The sequence below is a fragment of the Microtus oregoni genome, unplaced genomic scaffold (assembly GCF_018167655.1).
Source record: "Microtus oregoni isolate MIOR12 unplaced genomic scaffold, Mior012 000005F_ref0000423, whole genome shotgun sequence".
NCBI classification, from domain to species: Eukaryota; Metazoa; Chordata; class Mammalia; order Rodentia; family Cricetidae; genus Microtus; species Microtus oregoni.
Window position 1 is genome coordinate 9,043,166 of NW_024543064.1, and position 19,967 is coordinate 9,063,132.

Sequence of the window (19,967 nt, forward strand, 5' to 3'; positions counted from 1 at the left end):
TCACAGAGGAAAACAAATGCAGCCTAAACAAAAGCAACACACCTTAAAATAGTATTCTACAGCATTGGCTGTTGTTTGTGTCTTTCTGAACGTGTTTCTGCCATGAACTACACAGGCTTCTCTGGATTCTGGGTCTTTTCTTGGCTCTGCTTCTCTTTTGCCTAGACTGTCACAGATGCTGTCATGCACCTCCGGTTACATTATATCTGTCACACAATGTCTGCATTTGACGAGGGTGTGTAGGTGGAAAGAGCCTGATCTCTTCACTTGTAAAATTCCCTGTCAGTCATTTCTGTTGCTTCATTCCACTAATGAACTCTGTGGGGATGAAGATTAAATTAGGGGTTATAGAACGGTCACTTTTCAAGTCTGTCAAAATTTCTCTATCTATGAGTTGGAATCCCTCTGTTAATTGCCCTTAATTAGTAAAAAAAAGATGTACTTGAAAATATTTTTAAATAAGAAATTCTAACTAAAAGAGAGTAAGAAGCTGGGGGTGCAGCTCAGTGACAGTGTTTGCCTATCGTGCACAGGGCTCTGGGTCCCGTCCCAGCTCCAACAACGAACACCGAGAAAAACATAACTGCGGGAGAGCGTCATGGTTTGAACAGTACCCACAGTACTGCCTGTCCCGCTGACTCTGCAGTAGTGTACAACCTCACATTCAGTCCTGTGCTGTGCCCACATAGACTCTTGGAAGTTTCCTCCTTGCTTTCTGCAGTTTTCAGTGTGGTTAGAAAGAGTAGCTTTGCCTTCTCAAGCATACAAGGAACACTCACATGTTGATGTGCATAGATTATTCTGCAAGGGACTAGGGAGAGCCTCATGCATAGAAGTGGGCAGAAAGAAGAAAGGATGAAAAAGAAATGATGGGCCTTGATGCCAGCTCACAGAGAGCCTCTTGGTAAACAGAAACACCAACTGGGAGTTCAGGGTCTGTGTGATAAGAATAGACTGGAGAGGTGGCTCAGTGCCTAGGGCCACTCTCTGCTCTCCAGAAGACCTGGGTTAGGTTCCCAGCCTCTATGTTGGGCAGCTGCCATCTGCCTGTAACTTCACGGTGGGGTGGTATATGTGTGTGTGTGTGGGTCTGACCCTTATAACCTCAATGAGCGCCTGCACTCCTGTATAGCCCCCCATATACAGAATTACAAATCCATTAAAAAAAAATGATTCTGGAGTAACTGGGTTGTTCCCTTTGAATGCAGGTGGTGTTAGCCAAGCACGTGTATGAGCAGGTTTTACAGACGCTGGACAACCTTGTGTACAGTGAAGATCTGAATAAGTTCGCAACCAGTACCCCATCCTCCCCCTGCCCTGCCTCCCCCTTGCCCCCTCTCAGTTCCTGCGGAGAACCTTCTTTGGCGAGGAAGGACAACGGATTGTTCAGCCACTCCAGCTTCTCTAGCACCTCCCAGAAGTCCTTGTCTGTGAAGGAAGCCAAAGCCTTCACTCAGATTCAGGCCAACTTCTGTATATCAGAGCTGCAGGTTCAGCTGAGTGGGGACCTGACTTTGGGGGCCCAAGGATTGGTGAGCTTGAAGTTTCAGGATTTTGAGGTGGAGTTCAGTAAAGACCATCCGCAGACCTTATCCATTCAGATTGCCCTGCGCTCGCTCCTCATGGAAGACTTACTGGAGAAGAATCCAGACTCCAAGTATAAGAGCCTGATGGTGTCTCGAGGGGCTCCCAAGCCATCTAGCTTATCCCAGAAGGAGTATCTCTCCCAGTCCTGCCCTTTGGTGTCCACTGTAGAGTATCCTGACATGCCCCGGTCTCTCCCTTCCCACATGGAGGAAGCTCCTAATGTCTTTCAGCTGTATCAAAGACCCATCTCCACATCGCGGAAAAAGCAAAAGGAAGTTCAGGAGAACAGCTACCCCCTAACCCCACCTCCTTCTCCCACAGTGGATGAGCCCAAGCTTGCTGGAAAGAATAAATTTGACGATTCCTTGGTCCACATCAATATATTCTTGGTGGATAAAAAACACCCAGAATTCTCTTCTAGTTACAATCGCATTAACCGGAGCGTCGATGTTGACTTTAACTGCTTGGATGTGCTGATCACCCTGCAAACTTGGGTGGTGATTCTGGACTTTTTTGGGATTGGTTCCACTGCAGACAACCATGCCATGAAGGGACCACCTGAGGGCCCTCTACAGAATGTGAAGTCGGAGTCCAGCACTTCCATGGAGTCTGAGCTCCAGGAGCCCGTGAACTCCAAGCTGGATCTCAAGGTATCGTTACACTCTGAAGATGAGTTTGAATCATATCTAAATGTGAGCATTTCCATTTGTCCTGGCAAAGAGCTATGTAGTCTCTGACTGTCTGCTGAGAAATACAGACATTAGTGACATCAATGTCTTGGAAAGGGCTTTGTTGTAAAGTTCATCTGGAGGCAGAGAGCATATGTAGTTTAAGCATCTTGTCTTCCCCCCAGCTATGTGATTCCAGGGAATCCTTTTGTTTTTCTTTTGTTTTCTCACTGCCCGTCCGACATGAGGGCTGTATGCACCATTAGCCATGAGTCTGTGCACTGTCGCAAGCTTCTTCCATGCAACTTCTGTGCATGGCTTCCTTGTTAGTTCCCTACCCTCTGACAGCATCACTGACTGTCATTGGGCTCACCGTAGCGAGCCACAGAGTGCAGTGTGCAAAGTTAGATGGCCTGTGGGAGTCCTGGCCCTTGTACTGTAACCTGTAGCTGTGGCCTGGGAAATGAGGGACCCTCTTCTCCTCAGGCTTTTTCATCAGCAAACTGGGTGTTGTGTTACAGTGCCCATATAGAGGGTGGTCCCAAGCCTTAATGTGCGCCGCTCCACATGGTATATGGCACATAGCAAGTATCCAGTGAATGGTTGCTGTCACAGTTTTCATTATGATATGGATTGCCATGCTTGAAACTTAATCTTGATATTCATATTGTAAATATTAAAAAAAACCCATAGGGGTAGTATTTAAGAGTAGATTTAAGGCAGTCTGCGGTGTGATGGAACAGTAGGCAGGTATGCCAAGTTGACTGCGAAGGGCAATACAGGCATATTGTAAGTTCTGGCACCTGTGCAGTAGCAGCTGGTCACTTCTGTATGCCTGGGGAGGAAGGTCTTTATCTGCATGTCTTGGTGCATGGGGTCTTGCATGCACTACTGGGAGCAGCCAGGAAGGGAACTCTATTTCCCCATGCTGGTGTTCTCTTGCTTCTCTAACTCACAGCAGGCTTCACTCCTCCAGAAGGGGACACCTGGGAGGAGAGATGGGGCATGAGTAGGGTGGGGAACTGTTCTGTCTCTTACTTAGTTGGCTGAAAAGCCAGCTCTGTCTCTTGCTCAGCAGGTGGTGAACACACTACTTGGCTGCACTCTGAGGCTCAGGGGCATTGGGCCTAGCAAGGTGACTGGAAGTGGCAGTGTTCAGCCATTCTATGGTTGCATTTGATATGCTATAAAGGTGGCTCTGCCTCAGGAATCCTTCCCCACTCTGGTAAGAAGTGGTGCACTCCTGGGGGCTTTGTTTACACTGCTGCTCTAGGAGCACAGGACCGTATTTATTTTTTTAAAGATTTATTTATTATTTATATAACATTCTGTCTTCATGACAGAAGAGGGCACCAGATCTCATTATAGATGACTGTGAGCCACCATGTGGTTGCTGGGAACTGTACCCAGGTGCTCTGGAAGAGCAGTCAGTACTGTTAACCTCTGAGCCACCTCTCCAGCCTCACAATGTATTTTTTGAGACATGAATTTTTGAACATTTTTATTATGATGGATTTGTAATATATCACAATGGAAGAAATGAGTCATGACCTTCAATATTTCCTCCACTAAAATTCATCACATCACCTGCATTCCCTTTTCACTGGAGTCTTTTAAAGCAGATTCCAGGGCCGTGGAGATTGTCCAGCGGGTGGAGGTGTCTGCTGTTAGGCTTGATGATTCACATGGTAGCAGGAGAGGTCTGACCCCTGGAAGTTGTCCTTGGACCTCCTTGTGTATACATGCATGCTTACACACACACACACACACACACACACACACACACACACACACACGATTTACCTTCACCTTTCTGAGCCTGTCCCCATTCTCATCCATTCTGTCCTGCTGTTTCTTGTTCCCTCATTGACTTGCTTTTTGTTTTGTCCCTTGTGTCCTAGGTTCATTCGCTTTCTCTTGTGCTGAGCAAGGCCACAAGTGAGCTGGCTAAAGCAAATGTGTCCAAATTAGTAGCACATGTGGAAATGATTGGTAAGTGGGGCAAAACCAAACACCCACGATCTTGGTAAGTATTCCAACACTCAGCACGAAACTAGTTGTCCTCACACACCAATAAGGTGTCTTGATGGTGCGTATTGGTATGGCCGTCATTTTTGGTGGTGGTCCCAATCCTGGCTTTGGGATCAGCATTGTCTGGATGGCTTATTACAAAGGCAGGTAATGGTACAACTTTCTCCCTGTTCCTCTCCCATCTCATCCCAAGGGCCCCTAGCATCTATCTGTGTAGTGTGCCCAGATAAATTTTTTTTGTTGTTTAAATTGGGATAGTTTTGAGAGTGAAATGATGAGAAATTAATAATTAGATCTGGAAGACAGTCAGGTCAAGAGGCTGTCTGTGGAAAAATGGGACAAGCTCATTTTGTTGGTGCTGAGTAGGGGTGCTGCCAAGAGAAGGCGTGGTTTCTGCAGCAGGGGATGGTAGCAAAGCTGACCTCTTTCTGGTGGGCTTTTGCAGTTGGAATTCTTACTAGAATACTATGTTCTAAGTGAAAGGTTTTATAAAGCATGAGCTCAAACACTGCCCTTCATGAAGGAATGTGTAATGCAGTAGGAAGACCAAGATGCTGACACTGTCATGAAGTCAAGAATATCACCTGGAGAAGAAATTAACTGATACAGAGGTCTTGTGCCTGGCGTTATTTTAGAAAAGCATCCTACAAGAGTGGTCTTTAATAGGGAGAATCATGGCAATTTTGTTAGTAGACATTAAGAATTAAAAAATAAATAGATGCCTTTGAATCCCTGGGGAGCTGACCTGGCCTGCCAGAGGTGTATGTATACCTTGGTGGTCATGGTGACAGCTGTGTAAAGTTATGATTGGTTTTGTCCTGTAGAAATAGCAGTTCAGTAACTGCCCTGGAACTTCCATGAGAACAGGCTTCAACTCCTAGGGATCCACCTGCCTCTGCCTTCTTAGTACACCAGCCCCTTCACCCTTCCTGGCATTATTGGAAGGACCATTTTGTGCTCACGTTCCAGTACACGTGCCCTAGCACCCATCTCCATCCTCTCACCCCGGGCTGTGCCCCTGGCAGCAGACTCACCTCCAATCTGTGTCAGCACTGTCGTCCCCACGCACAGCTGATTTTCTTCTTTTGTCAAGTCACTGCAAGCCACTCAGTGTTGCTTGAGCAGCTGACACAGGCACTTCCTCCCTTGTTTTATTCCTGTTATGAATAGACCTTGTGATGGTCCTCTCACTTGTAACCAGTGCTCTGGTCTATCTGCAGCTGCCAGCGTATTGTCTTTAAGTTGGAAATGCATTAGTTTGATTTCTTTCCCGTGGTAGATGTGCCTCTTAGTATGCGGTGTTGCTGGCTTGTGTAGACGTTGTCGTTTAGACTTGTTCAACTCCTTTAGACTTTGACATTGACACCCTTAGAAATAGCACATCAAAGGTTTTTCTGGGGTCTTGGCATCTGGAAATTTACCTCTGACATTTAGTTTGATTAAAAAGTGGAAGTCTGAGGCAAGTGCACGTCTGTTTTAATTGAGATGCATTAAACACTTTTAGAATTTGTCCATAATTCTGTGTTCTAATTTTAACCCTATAGAGGGAGACCTGGCCTTGCAGGGAAGCATCGGGAGCCTATCCCTGAGTGACCTCACGCCACACGGAGACTTCTACAGAGAGCGCTTCACCACAAGTGGAGAAGAGGCGCTCATCTTCCAGACTTTCAAGTAAAGCACGCATGTCATGTCTTCTCTGGCTGTGTCAGGTCACCTGCTGTAGAACATCCACATTCTCCAGCTCTGTCACCATCACTGCTGGTTGAAGTCCCTTTTAAACGCTGTTTTACATGTGTTTATTCTCTGTGTCTCCCACAGTGTGTGTATGGAGGTCAGAGGACAGCCTGCAGAGCTGCTGCTCTCCTCCCACCATCTGGGGCTCAAACCCTGCTCACCAAGCTGGTGACAACTCAGTGTTTGAAATTCTTATTGACTAAACAGTGAAAAAAATTTTACTTTCTTAAGTAAAATTAAAAAGATCTAGCTTGTGAGGAGTCCTGATTTATATTGAATTTTATTAAAGAAGATTTACATTGGAGATAATTTAGTGTCATGAGCATTTGGGATAGGATTGAAATAATCCCAGTTATCAGAAGACCACGGTTCTGTCAGTTCCTACCAACTTGTTGTGTGACCTGAAGCAAGTCACTTAATCTCTGTTCCACCTTTTCTCTGTCTGTAATGGGAGGCCCAAGTTGAACAATCTCTAGGCTTCCATATAGCACCGAGCATTCTTGCCTGATTTCAGCCTGAGAGCCCTGCTCACACTGAGTTATGTGAGTGTGCTCTTTTTGCTCATAAGTGTGACTTAACTGAATTCCTGTTGGATTTTGGAAGGTGGCTTTTGGCCTATCTGCTTCCTTTAAAGCATGGTTTTCCTGGATGAGATTTCCAGCTGCTTGAGAGGTATTAGAAAGCGCGGTTGTACAGTCCCGCCCTTCAGTATTATGCACAGTCAAGGCTTCTGTTCAGCCTTCTCCCAACTTTTAGTGTGCTGAGAAAAATGGTCCCCCCAAACCATCTGTGGGCTTGGGATGTAGCTTACTGGAAGAGTGCTTGCTAGTTTGTGCAAAGCTCTGGGTCCAGTCTCTAGTGAACCCCCTAAGTTCACTCTCCCCTGGTTTGAGAACTTCTCATTGTGAGGTTGCCACACTGCTGAGAATTTGACGTATTGTGATTTGCTTATTTTATACACACCAATGGCATGGTTCTACAACAAAGGAGATGATTAGTGCTATCCCTTAATTCTTTGCTTGATAGAAAGGTGCTTTCCTTGGTAAATACGAATTCTTCCCCCGCTGACTGTGTCCTGTGTAATCATTTCTTTCTTGGCATCACAGTCCATTAGATTCCGAGTGACTGTAAAAGTCCTCTGTTCATCTTTGAATCTACACACGACATGACAGTGTCTACATTTCACTGACGTAAAAAGGCAATTTCTCTGTTTTTCAGAAATCCCCTTTCCCTAGAAGCACTAGTTCTGCTGCTTCCATTTCTCTGTGGCTTTTAAATTACTCCCCAAACCCATATTGTCACAGTCTGTGCCAGGAGCAGCTGCAGTCCCTTACCGCAGGGACCGGAGGGGCTGTGCAAGGGCAGCACTGAGGTGGCACTGGTGTTTTCTGGAGGTGTAGTGAGTTTTGTGCTCAGCAGTGTCCCCTGTTTGTAGCCTTGGGTGTCACGCACCACACTTTTATTTAATGTCCTTATTAAATTATTGACAGGCTTGTTTTAAGGGTTTTCCATTTTAGTAGCTAAAGCTAAAGATTGGAGGGGAATCCCTTAAGTCAACTTTAGTTTTCTTCTAATATTCAAATCTTGCAGATGTCTTAGTCCTATTTTTTTTTTCCTAATTTCCAGATATGGGCAGCCAGACCCGCTGCTCCAGAGAGAGCATGACATCCGTGTGAGCCTCCAGATGGCCTCTGTGCAGTATGTGCACACACAGCGCTTCCAGGCAGAGGTGGTGGCCTTCATCCAGCACTTCACTCAGCTGCAGGATGTCCTAGGGCGCCAGCGAGCTGCTGTTGAGGGTCAGACGGTGGGTAGCCAAGTGGCCTTTTCATGTTGACTGATCCATAGAACTTTAAAAAAATTGTTTCTTTTATTGGAAATACATTTTTTTTTCATAGAATGTTTTTTGATTATGGTTCTCCTCTCCCAGCTCTCCTCACTTTCTCTCTTGTCTCCTCCCATCTTGATTTATACCCTTTCTGTCTACAGTTAAAAAAACAAACAGGCATCTAAAGAATAACAGTGTGGGGTGTGTGCATGTGTGTGTATACATGTGCTTGCTTATGCAGGCACAAAGTGGCATCAGAGGTTGACATCAGGAATCTTACACAATCGTTTTTGACCTTTACATGTGTGCTGTGGAATGCATGCTTCCACCCAACACATGGGTGCATGTGTACACACACAGAAATATTAAATAAATTAAAAAGTCCTTTTATGGGTGTAGCTCAGTGATACACTAGGTTTAATCCCTAGAATGGCCTCTCTCCAAGCCCTTTTGTACTGCAAGGTTGTATTTTTCTCTTAAAAGTAGCACAGAAGGGCTGGAGAGCTGGCTCAGTAGTTAAGAGCTCTGGCTACTCTTGCAGAGGACCTAGGTTTGGTTTCCAGCACCTACATGGTGGCTATTAACTGTCTGTAACTCCAGTTCCAGGGGATTTGATAGCCTCTTCTACCTTCCTACATACCAGGCACTCATGTAGTACACATGTACATTCAGGCACACACCTATGTGCCTTGAATAAATTGCTAGGTATGGTGTTACACACGTTTCTTGTTATTCCCTGCACTTGAGAGGCAGAGGCAGGTGGATCTCTTGATTTTGAGGCCATCCTGGTCTACAGTATTGAAAAACAGGCAAACACCAAACTAATCAAACAAATTTAAAAGTGGTACAGACCTGGAGAGATGACGTAGTTGGTAAAATAAGAGTCCTTGTTACATCACACATGTCTCATAATCCGTTTTCTTCATTATCATTGTAAAACTATATTCCCTTTTCTTTTATGATTTATTCTCTAATCTGTAGGTCATTTAGGAGTATGAAATTAATTTCCAAATATTTGGGGACTTTCCATTATTATTTTGTTTCTTATTCTGATTTACTCTAGTGGCCACAAATAAACTATTATATTCTTTAATTGCTATATAAGTTTATGAAAGTTTTTTATCCCCATGGATGTCTGATTATAAAATTGGGGAATTAACTGAGCCTATGGGCACTTTCCTTTCTTACCAGGTGAGGGACCAGGCTCAGCGATGCTCGAGAGTTCTTTTGGATATTGAGGCTGGTGCCCCCGTGCTTCTCATCCCAGAAAGTTCCAGATCAAATAATCTGATAGTAGCAAATTTGGGCAAGTTGAAAGTCAAGAACAAGTTTCTTTTCGCTGGCTTTCCTGGAACCTTTTTGCAGGATAAGGTGAGCCCTCAGCATCTGCAGCTCTTTAGTTTAGCTTGAATTTGGATGTGAACTGAAAAATCCCCAGTCCGTGGCTCAGAGGCTGCTGTTACCTTCGAGGCCCATGGCTGGAAGATTTCTTTAACACCTTATTGACATCTCAACTAACCTTTCAACTGCAGTAGTTTAAGTGTAACCCTCATTAAGTGCAATGAACTTGTTTCAGCCAACAATCCTGAGGGTCCAGTCTTCTATTGGTTACAGTGCACTCTACAAATATAAAAGCATCGGGGGTGGGGTGGAATTGCCTCCAAGCCTGACTGCCTGAGTTCACTCCCTGGAGCCCATAGGGGAAGGAGAGAACTGACCTCCAAAAGTTGTTTGCTGTTGCCCACGTGTACCCATACTCACACATAGATCATGCACCTACATAGTAATAGTAAATTAAAGAAGAAAGACATTCCTTTCTAGATGGGTAGTTTTCCTGATTTGGTCCCGTTTTTACCTGAAGACTCTTAAAACTATCGTAGTGGTAAAATGTTAGATGGTGTCCTGCTGCAGATGGAAATGACCTGGACATTGTTGCCTGTCGTGTTTGAGGTCCTCGGCTGAACCTTGCCAGCTAACAGCCAGTTAGCCCCAAAGCTGAGCGGGCCTTGAAGACACTTTGGTCCCCTCACTGGTGTCTGCCTTCCCGGATCCTGAGTGACATGTCTAAATAGCAGATGCCCTGCTCAGTATGCTCTTACCATTCCTTGCTGGTCTTCAGGCCCTATTCTCTCTGCTTATTTGGTACAAACTCATCTTTAGTGTGTGGGAAAAACACTGACTGGAATCCCCGCCAGCTATGCCTGTTTGTCGTCCAGCAGCTACTAATGTAGGAAGGAGATATGCCTCAAGGAGATGAGTGTAAGGTTTGATTGTTAGCTCATCAGAACAGCAGAAACAGCAGTAGGTAGCTGACGCTTGTTGGACACCCACTGTATGTCATTTGGTGCTAACTCCTCTGCATATAAACGAAACCCTGTTTCTTCATAGCACTCCTGACACCAGCTGTGTGTGGGCTTCCCTACCCCTCTATTTTCTGCCTTTGTAGAAACCTGCTGGGAGTCAGGTCAGTCATGGTGCAGCTGCCTGAAGTTAGCCAGCTTGGGCCCACTGTGGACACCAACCACAGGTTTAGGTGGCTTCTGATATGCTTCTGACTAACTAGTAGGGTTCCCACAATCTCTCCTCAGCTCCAGTAAGTTGCTGTAACAGCTCATAGAGCTTGGGAGACGCACATTTGCTGGCTCCTTTACAGGGGTCGGGGGTTGAGGGGGGGAAGGCATGGCTGAAGAGTGAGATGCATAGGTGTGTGGCATGGGTGTTGTAGGGTGAGGAGCACAGGGACTTCCCTCGCATGCATTGGAGCTTGCCCTTCTCTTGTGTATGTCTCTAGCGACTTAGTAATGGTGCGCCCAGTGTGCATGCTCTGTTGATGAGCCAGCTCTTTATCTCAGTCCTCTCCCTTCCTGGAGATCCAGGAGTCACATAGTCGGTGGGCTCTTTGGAATGTGTCTTTCATATATCTTTATTTGAGGTCACACTAAATGCTTGAGGCAGGGGGTCACCTGTAGTCAGAGATCTAGTTCAGTCACATTGTTTTGTTTCTCTCCCTTTCCAGAAAAAGAAATGGGCTCATTGTCTGCATCAGATGTGTCTGTGTCTGAGCTAACAAGTGTGCTCTAAAGTTAGCCAAACTATTTCAAGATGTTTTTTTACAAAAAGATTCCTATTTTTGTTCAGCCAAATAACAGCACAAGTTATAGCATTTTAATGATGAAACTTGCCTGCCTTTGTTTTTGAGGATTTTATATTAGGTGACTGCACCTACAAAGATTACCTTTTCTTTAAGGCACAATGTAGATGCTTCTCTCTCCCTCATTCTCCCCCCTTTCATCTCTTGGTTATTTTGAAAACAAAACAAAACAAAAAACCCAACCTTATGGCATTCAGCAGTCAGTTCACACTCATGTACTTAAAATAGAACCAAATAAAACCAATCAAAACCCCTAAATGCTGTTGCTTTGGAATGCCTCACTGCTGGAGAGGCTTACTTCATTACTTTGTGGTTGCTTTGGGAAATTACTTCTTGTCTGAGTAGAGGAGCTTTTCTTAGGACTGTATCAAGAGTCTTTTTAGCCCTGGCTACTGCTTCCTATATGACCTTACTTTATATCCAGAAATCCTAGGGAAGCTGCTGTGTTACCCACTCGTGGTTGTTGAGTGGAATTCCATAAGGCTGTGTGGAGTGTGTCACTTGTGCAGATCTCTGTGATCTGGTGCACTTAGCCGTGCAGGTCGCCTCTCCTCATACAAGCCCAGTGTTGACTGACGGTCTCTGTGTTGATCCTTTCCACGTTGCGTTTACTCTTGCCTCTTGATATTCTTGCTCATGTGAAGTGAGTCTAATGCGCAATCCAGCGGCCCAAAAGCAGCAAATACTCCTGACGCGGAGCCTGTAGATCGCCTGAGCACGTGTGCCCTCAGCTTTTATGACCTCCAAATGTGGAGACACTTTCCTATAAAAACCCCATATGATAGAAGACATGTTTGGATTTTTGGCGTATTCTTGCCTTTTCTTTTTCTCAACCATAGCTTGTGCTTAAACCATAATTTCTAAGGCAGAGTTGCTCAAAAGCCTGATCTTCTGAAGCCGTTGATTTATTTAAACTAACGACAGAGAGGATGTAGAGGGAAGTGAAGTGGAAGACAACAAATGCTGCCTGCAGTTGAGGTCAACAGAGCACTAGGGCTGTTTTCATGTGGAAACATTTATAGGATAGCATCTACCTAACAATCTTTCTTGAAAAATGCAGGAAGTTTGTGTTACCGTTAGTTGTAATTACTGCCCAAGAAGTGGAGAGATCACAGGGTTTTCACCTTTTAGTCCAAACAAAGCTGAGGAGTCAGCCTTGTAGTGGTAAGCAGCAGAGAACCATTGCTTTGCATACCACCAGCATGCATGTCCCATGATGCACAAGCCACACACAGACAGGGCTCTGAGGGGTCCTGAGGACCCGGAGAAGTTGAAGCACTGATAATAGGCTCACTCTGTGGAATCAACTAAAAGCTCTCAGCAAGAAAAGAGTCCTGTCTTTCCACAGAATCCCAGGGTTGGTTTTCCTCCATGTGAGCAGGAAGCTGACATGGGTAGCCAGCCTCCTGTTTGCCTTCTGTTTCATTTCTGTGGTTACTTAGATAGCAAATATAGTACATGTGGGGAGACCAGAATGCATAAACTTCTTCCTGGGGTAATTCTGTTGCAGTCATATTGCCCTCAGATACTTTTTGTTTATATCCCAGGCTGGCTTCAAACTTTCTGTGTAGCCAAGGATAGCCTTGAATTGTTTCTACTGCTATCTGGGTTTACAGGTGTGTGACAGCACATCCAGTTTTATGGGTGCTGGGCATCCGGCTAGGGAAGCATTTCCATACCTAGGCGCCTCTGCAGTCCCCTAGGCATATTATTTTTTTAAATTACAGTAAGCTTCTCTCTTCTCCCAAAGCAGTAAATCTATTGTATGGTTGAGAAATTTGCTTTGGTTAAATTTGACTGAAATTGGTATTTGTTCTTGAGCCAAAAGACAGTGTCTTCTTGCCACGCTGCTGTAATCTTTGGTAACATTTTTGAAGAGGAGTGTATGAGGTGGTAAGTGTCACGGCCACCACTTTCTTGTCCCTGGAGTCTGAGGGCAGTGGGTCTGCTGCAGTCTTTGAGAACTTAGGGACTAGGATGCGGTTTCCGAGCCTGTGAAGGTCCTGCTACCCCCTCATCTCTGCCTTCTAATTTCCTTTCATTCCTCCTAGGAATCTGTGCCTTCAGCTTCTCCAACAGGCACACCCAAACGCAGCGTGAAGAAGATGACAAGCGCAGAGGATCCCAAGGGGCCCCACGGACAGGGGCTGTTCATGACGCCTCCTGCAGGAGTGGGCCTTGGCAGCCTGAAGAGTGAGTTTGTACCCAGTGCCTCCATCAAGCAGCGAGGGCAGCAGGCCATGCCACCTCTTAGCCAAAGTTCCAGCAGCCCAGGTAAGAGAAGACAAAAGAGCTGCGCAGTGCAGGTAGGGCTGTCCTGAAGCCCTTCTGGGAGCTCTGTGGACCGTGTTGACCTGGCAGAGGCTGACATGATGCATTGATGTGATGGAGACTGACATCTGTGCCGTGACCAAGCAGGCCTCATGCTGCTTTTGAGGCATGAATGTCTTATGTGTGTTTAGTCTCAGATAACTTCTAAAGTAGATTCATTTAGATGGGATAGAGAGGAAGAGGGTTTCAGTTATTTGTGGGACTCTTACATTCCACATGGCGCCCAGCAGATGGTGACAGCCCTCCTAGCCCTGTGTCCTCATAAGCTGTTATCCAGACCCTGTCCTTGCAGGCTGCTGTTTTGTTCTCAAGAATAAGATACTAAGATTGGTGTCAGCCAGGCTTAAGGATAGAAGTGCTGTAAAACGACTCTGTGGTCTGAGTCATCTTGCTATGGGTACTCTTGATTTTGATTTTTATCTCCTTCCCTCTTTGGGCTTTTCGGTACAGGGCTCTATAAGTAACCTAGGCTAGCCTGACCTCTACATTCTGCATCTTCCTCTCCAGTGTTGGGGTTGTGACTCTGCCATCTTGTGACTATAAGAATCTGTCACTCTGAACCTGGGCCTAATCTTTGCTCTGGAGTTTTCAGTCTGTTGCTGATGGATGCCATGTTGGAAAGTGAGGTGCTTCTCTGAGGAACTCAGCTGGGAGGGAGGCATAGTATACGGGCGGCTGAGATGAGCCCAGTGAGGCTGCACCGTGGGCAGTGAAGGGTGGCAGCTGAAGGAGGTTCTGATTGCTTTTGCTAGCTAGACCTGAGGTCTGGTGGACTCCGTGCAGGGCCTCGTAGTCCTAGAGGTGAGCCCAAAGAGACCAATGGCTGTGCTGATGAAAGAGAATTTCGTTCATGATTGTTTTTGTTTTTCAGTGTGTCAGTGGACCAGAGGCCACTGTGTTGATTTGCATGGACTTATCCTTGCAGCATCCTGCTCGGCGTTTATCTCCCCTTCACGGGAGGGAGGAGTGAAAGGCTTGTCATGTGGCTAGTAGGTGGTAGAGCAGGATGGTGAGTTTTGGAAGGAGACAGTTGGCTGGTGTGACTCTGTCTCTGAACTCTGATGAGTGTTGTGACTCACTCTACAAGTGGTTAAGACAGTGACAATTAGACATTCAGCCAGCCTGACATAAGTGGATGCCTTTAAGAAGAGATGGGGCTGGGCTAGGGAGATGGCTCAGTCAGGAGAGGGCTCGCACACAAGCACGAGGACTGGCATTTCATTCCCAGCACTCATGTTAAACAGTAACAGCAACAGAACTGGGCAAAGTGGCATATGTCCATAATACCAGTGCTGGGAAGGCAGAGGCAGGGGGATCCCTGGGACTTGTTTGTCAGCCAGTCTAGCTGAGTGGGTAAGCTCCAGGTTGTGTGCTCAAACTATTGAGGAAGACAACATAAGACACTGCCCTTTGACATTCACGCACAAGTGAATGTACATGGGCATTGTACAGATTGATGGTTTTTACTAAAATTCTCTCATCAGTGGTACCTGGCCTTGGATGAAGGCTGTGGTTTTCACACTGTCTCCACGTGGTTCTATGTTCTACAGCTGTTCCTATAGTCTCTCTGAGGCTATGACATTACTGTTCTACACCTCTCTCACAGATTAGCTCTGCTCTCATGGGTTTTATATATTTTTTAGTGCAACCATCTCATCAAGAACTGTTTACCAAGCTCCTACTGAATGCTAGGTGTTAGAATACTCTGTCCCCTGTATAGATACATACAGTTCCTCCTAGAGTGGTACTTGGTAAACATGGTATTCATATGTTATAGTACATGTTATGGGAAAGACAGAAGGAAATTGAAGACCTGATGTAGATCGAGGTAGGTAGGTCATGGTACTGATGAGGCTTTCCAAGACGCAAAGAGTGTGGCCTTTTTGGAGATGCGAAGAACTGGAAACCTGAAGTTTGGAGAGCAAATGGGAGAATGGCTTGTGATGAGGTCAGACAAGTGGGCTGTGGGGCTTATGTAGGGCCTTGCAGTCATTTGCAGGGAGGTTCCAGAGTTTTGGATTAAACATAGCCCCTGAAGTTTCTAAAGGAAGAGAACACTTCAGTCTGCTTCTTTTTTGTCTAGGTGTTTTGTGGAAAGAATGTGGAATTATGCAGGTACAATGGAGAATTGTTTGTGGAGGTGTTGTAGGCAAGGGTGAAGGTGGTTTGAGTCTGATCAGTGGTAGCAGAAATGGTTAAACCTGGTATGTGTTTGAAAAAAGAATTCTGCTGGTGGGATGTGAGCAGCTTGGCTGGTGTGGAGGGCAGGGCAGGCAGCAGCATGTGTTGGACACAGAGCTGGATACAATGCATGCTGGGCTCTTGAGGCCATGGTTAAGGCCTCATAGTTGATGGCCACGTTTCTGAGTAGTGCAGAGCAGGGCAACTGGTTCTGAATTTCAAGGACAGAATGAACGAACTTTGATCCTGTAGTTTGCTGAGGCCCAGCCCTTTCTGAGTGCTAATTTTGTCCTTGCCTCTTTTTCCTTGGATACTTGCAGAAGACCATGTCTGTCTGCTGGATTGCATTGTCGTGGATCTGCAGGACATGGACATCTTTGCTGCAGAGAGACACCCCAGAGAGGGCTCTCAAGCCTCCGACAGCAGTAGTGGGGACCTGATCTTCCCTTCCTATTTTGTGCGCCAGACAGGAGGAAGTCTCTTAACTGAGCCTTGTAGGCTGAAATTGCAGGTGGAGAGGAATTTGGACAAGTGAGTGTTATCTGAATACCTTGTAAGCAGAATCTTGGTAGGTTGGAATCAGTGCTGTAAGGTAAGTGAGGGGCACTTCTTCACCATGCAGAGTGTTAATGGAGTCCTTGCTGTGTGCTGGACACACAGACATGTGTGATGGAAGAGGAACTGCTGCCATCACAGAGCTTATGTTTTGTTGAGGAACATAGGAAGGTGGTTAGAGGCTCTAACTTAGTGTTTGACTCGGGAACTCTTCTGCAACCTTGCCTTGACAAAGAAGAAAGAGTTGGAATTTAGCATGTGTTTAAGTTGTAATAGGGAGGTAGTGAGAGCAGGCAATGAATGTATCTGGAAAAGATGGGCATTTGGACCTCTCTGCTGCTGACTCCCTGGAGTCCATTTATTTTGCATAACTGCCCAGGTGCAGTTTTGCCCCATCTATAAGGGAGCCCATTGAAAAAACCTCCTAAAGACTAAGGGGCCGGTCCTGATTTACTCTGTAGTTAGCCTCATGTGCAGGAAGCTTGTGTCTGCAGTTCAGAGCAATCATTGATTCAGTTCTCACTGGCTTCATAACTGCCTGGAAAACTTGATGATCCTAGACCAACAGAGTCATGCTCAGGCCCAAAGCTTAGGTGTGTATTTAGTAAGGTTGCAGCCTAGGTTATGCTCCTGCTTGCCTGATCCACACTGGAACCCTGATTACAGTTTATGACATCTTTCATTATGGTGCTTTGGTGTGGGAGAAGCAGCATTTTGCATTTTAACTCCAGGGAAAGATAAAAAGTGTCTAGATAGCAATCAAAGAGCTCTGCTGAGGCTGTAGATGGCTCAGTGGTTAACAGAGCTTGCTGCTCTTCTGGGGAACCCAAGTTTAGTTCCTATCCTCTATGCCAGGCAGCTCACAACCACCCATAACTCCATCTCTGGGGAATCTGATGCCCTTTTTTGACTTCCATGAACATCTGCACACACATGCACACACACAGATGAAGTAAAATAAACAAAACCCCCAAAATATATTTACAATGGGGACACTTTAAAAAGTAGCCTCATTAAATAGCCCTGTTCTAACCCCCAGGTTTGGGCAATTCACTTCATGCCACACTCTCACTGGGACCTATTATGCCAGAGCTCCCTGGCTGGTGTCCAGTTATGGTTGGCATGGGCTCTATTTGATGAGCCTGGCTTGGCCAGCCTAAGAGCTTCTTATTTAGGAACTGAACTCTTGGTTTTCTTTGCAAGCAATGTTTTTAAGATGTGCTTTTCTTCTTTGCTTCTCTGAACTTCTCCTCTTCCCTTTGGTGCTGTGTTGGGTGGCAGAGCTCTTTGGCCCAGTGGGAACCCACCCTCAGGTGTGCTGTCCACTCCCCACCACAAGCGCACCACATGACAGTGCTTTTCTGTTGCCCGTTGTTGATTGCTTTATTGGTCTTTAAAACAATGTTGTGGAACTAGAGAGATGGCTCAGTGGTTAAGAGCGTGTTCTATTCTTGAAAGGCTCTGAGTTCGGTTCCCAGCACCCATGTCAGGTGGCTTCTCTGAACCTCCAGCTTCAGAGGCTCCCTACCTCTGGCCTCCTTGGATACCTGCACTCAGCATACACCTTACCCCTGACCCCTCATGTATATTAAATAAAACAAAACAAAGCAGTTTATTGTATATAGGTTTTCCCTTGCAGACAAGTCAAATTTATTTACTTATTTTTGGCAGTTTTGAGATCAAGGCTAGGGACATAGTACATGCTAGGCAAGCCCCCTACCATTGAGCTATATCCCTAACCCTAGAGCAGGTTTTTTCTTTTTTAAATATAGCATTGCACATCTTTCTCTTTAAATCACAGCCTTTGAGTTCATATATTCAGACATTGTGTATGGAGGACCCATCATGCCTGTTGCACCCATGGAAGGCAGAGGGAGCTCTTTAGTCCTAGCATGAGGCATGTGCGTCCTAGCAGCCTTGGGTATCTTCAGTCTCACTGCTTCCCCAGGCACTGTCAGGTGTTGTCCTAGTGAGTGTCCTCCATGCTCAGGAGGAAACACTTGTTTCTTCTTCCGTCTACCATGGGAGCTGGAGCTACGAGCTGGGCATCTGATCTATGTTGCTCCCTCAACTGGAATAGTTAAGCTATTTCTGACTCTTGTGAGATTTTCCTTATTACTAGGCTAATTATGAGACTGAGGCAGGAGGATTGCTATGAGTTAAAGACTTTGGGCCACAGTGTGAAACTGTCTCAGAAACAAACAAGCAAACAAACAAATTCAAAACCAAAACAAAACTTGAAGCTGGAGAGATGGCTCAGCAGTTTTGAGCACTGGTTGCTCAAAAAGGACCTGGGTTCAATTCCCAGGACCCACATGGCAGCTGAAAACCACCTATAACTCCATATCCAGGAGATAGGTATTAGGAATATTTCCTAACAGAACCTCTCTGCCAGCGCAAAGAACTCCAATCAAACCAGATTAGACCGAATCAAAAATGCCCATGTTTAATGAATGCCAGGCTCTCAGGTGGCTGGGAGCATGGTAGGGGAAGACAGAGGGAGAGCACATGCAAAACCTGAAACCACAGGTTCCTTTTTCTGGTGAGCCTAAATACCCTGTGGGAGTGGTCCTGACCCTCCCCAGAGAGGGGTCAGTGCTTGGCGGGCTGAGAGTTGGAGTCCAAATGCTTGGAAGGCTGGGAATTGGAGTCCAAGTGCTTGGCAAGTCCCAGGCAATTTCAGGGACTGGGGTGACACTTCCAACTCAATATTACAATAAGATCTCCTCTTTTGGCTTCTGTAGGCACTGCACACATATATGTACAGCTTACAGACATACACACATGCAAAATAACCACATATATAAAATAACAACATTAATTAGCTTATATATGTATTTGTATGTATATGTTCATATTTATGTATGCACTTATTTGGCATGCTCAAGGTGGAACCTAGGGCCATATGTGTGAGACTAGTGCTCTCGTACTGAGCCTGTTTCCCCAGCTCATTTGATCTGAGGATTTTCTCCATGTATATTTGGGAGCTAAAAGTCTCTCTGTAGTTAAAGCATGGCAGGCATAGTAACTTGATCATTGGAGATACATGACTTTTTTTTTTGCCATCAGAAGTCAAGATTATAATTGGCTGATAATGTAGGTAGCCACATTGTAGCCTTACATTTGGCTGTGCTGTGCCAAGGCAGTTAGTGTCTTATTTCTGAGAGTGGCCTCCTTTCTTTCTCATAGAGAAATAAGTCACACTGTGGCAGACATAACTGTCCATGGCAGTCTGTCATCTGTGCACTGCTCCCTGGATTTATATAAATACAAGCTGATCCGAGGCTTACTGGAGAACAACCTGGGGGAGCCCATAGAAGAGTTCATGCGGCCTTACGACCTGCAGGATCCAAGGATACACGTGAGTAGGCAGACTGTGTGCTTCAGTAACTTGTAGTCCCAGCGGAAGGTCACCTATGTGGATTATGTGGGTACTCCTCCAAGAAGGCAGGGAGCAGCAGAGCAGCAGGGGGAGTGGGTGGGACAGCAGGTGGATTAGATTCTTTACCTCTGGGCTCACCTTCAGGTTGGTGCTGTCACCTGAGGCCTGACTAGCGTTTCCTTCCACAGACTGTGCTGAGCGGAGAGGTGTACACGTGCATGTGCTTCCTCATCGACATGGTGAACGTGAGCCTGGAGCTCAAAGATCCGAAAGGAAAAGAAGGCACTGGCTCCCTAGCCAGGTCAGACTTGGATTAGCTCTGTGGTTTTACTGGCAGTAAGAACGATGTGGGAATGTACCCTTTTCATATTAGCGGAGGACAGAGTGAAACGGTGCTCTGAGGCTGATGAAGTGTGTAAGTGCTCTCTCTGTGTGTGCATGTATGTGTGATCATGTTTGTACGTGCACGAGAATGAGGGTGTGTGCTGCTGATCAGGTTCCATAGAGCTGTGCTGCTGG

General features: G+C 45.9%; 1 protein-coding gene across 6 annotated transcripts in view; it reads left to right on the forward strand.

Moving 5' to 3' along the window:
- LOC121447808 (vacuolar protein sorting-associated protein 13D) overlaps window positions 1-19,967 on the forward strand; it is a 227,914-nt gene that overhangs the window by 43,293 nt on the left and 164,654 nt on the right. For all 6 annotated transcript variants that reach the window (XM_041651068.1, XM_041651069.1, XM_041651071.1 and 3 more), the window contains 9 exons: window positions 1,209-2,237; window positions 4,157-4,247; window positions 5,831-5,957; window positions 7,647-7,827; window positions 9,040-9,219; window positions 13,051-13,273; window positions 15,832-16,042; window positions 19,256-19,427; window positions 19,637-19,749. In XM_041651068.1, the coding sequence (XP_041507002.1) occupies window positions 1,209-2,237; window positions 4,157-4,247; window positions 5,831-5,957; window positions 7,647-7,827; window positions 9,040-9,219; window positions 13,051-13,273; window positions 15,832-16,042; window positions 19,256-19,427; window positions 19,637-19,749 (2,327 nt within the window). The remainder of the gene's footprint in view (window positions 1-1,208; window positions 2,238-4,156; window positions 4,248-5,830; window positions 5,958-7,646; window positions 7,828-9,039; window positions 9,220-13,050; window positions 13,274-15,831; window positions 16,043-19,255; window positions 19,428-19,636; window positions 19,750-19,967) is intronic.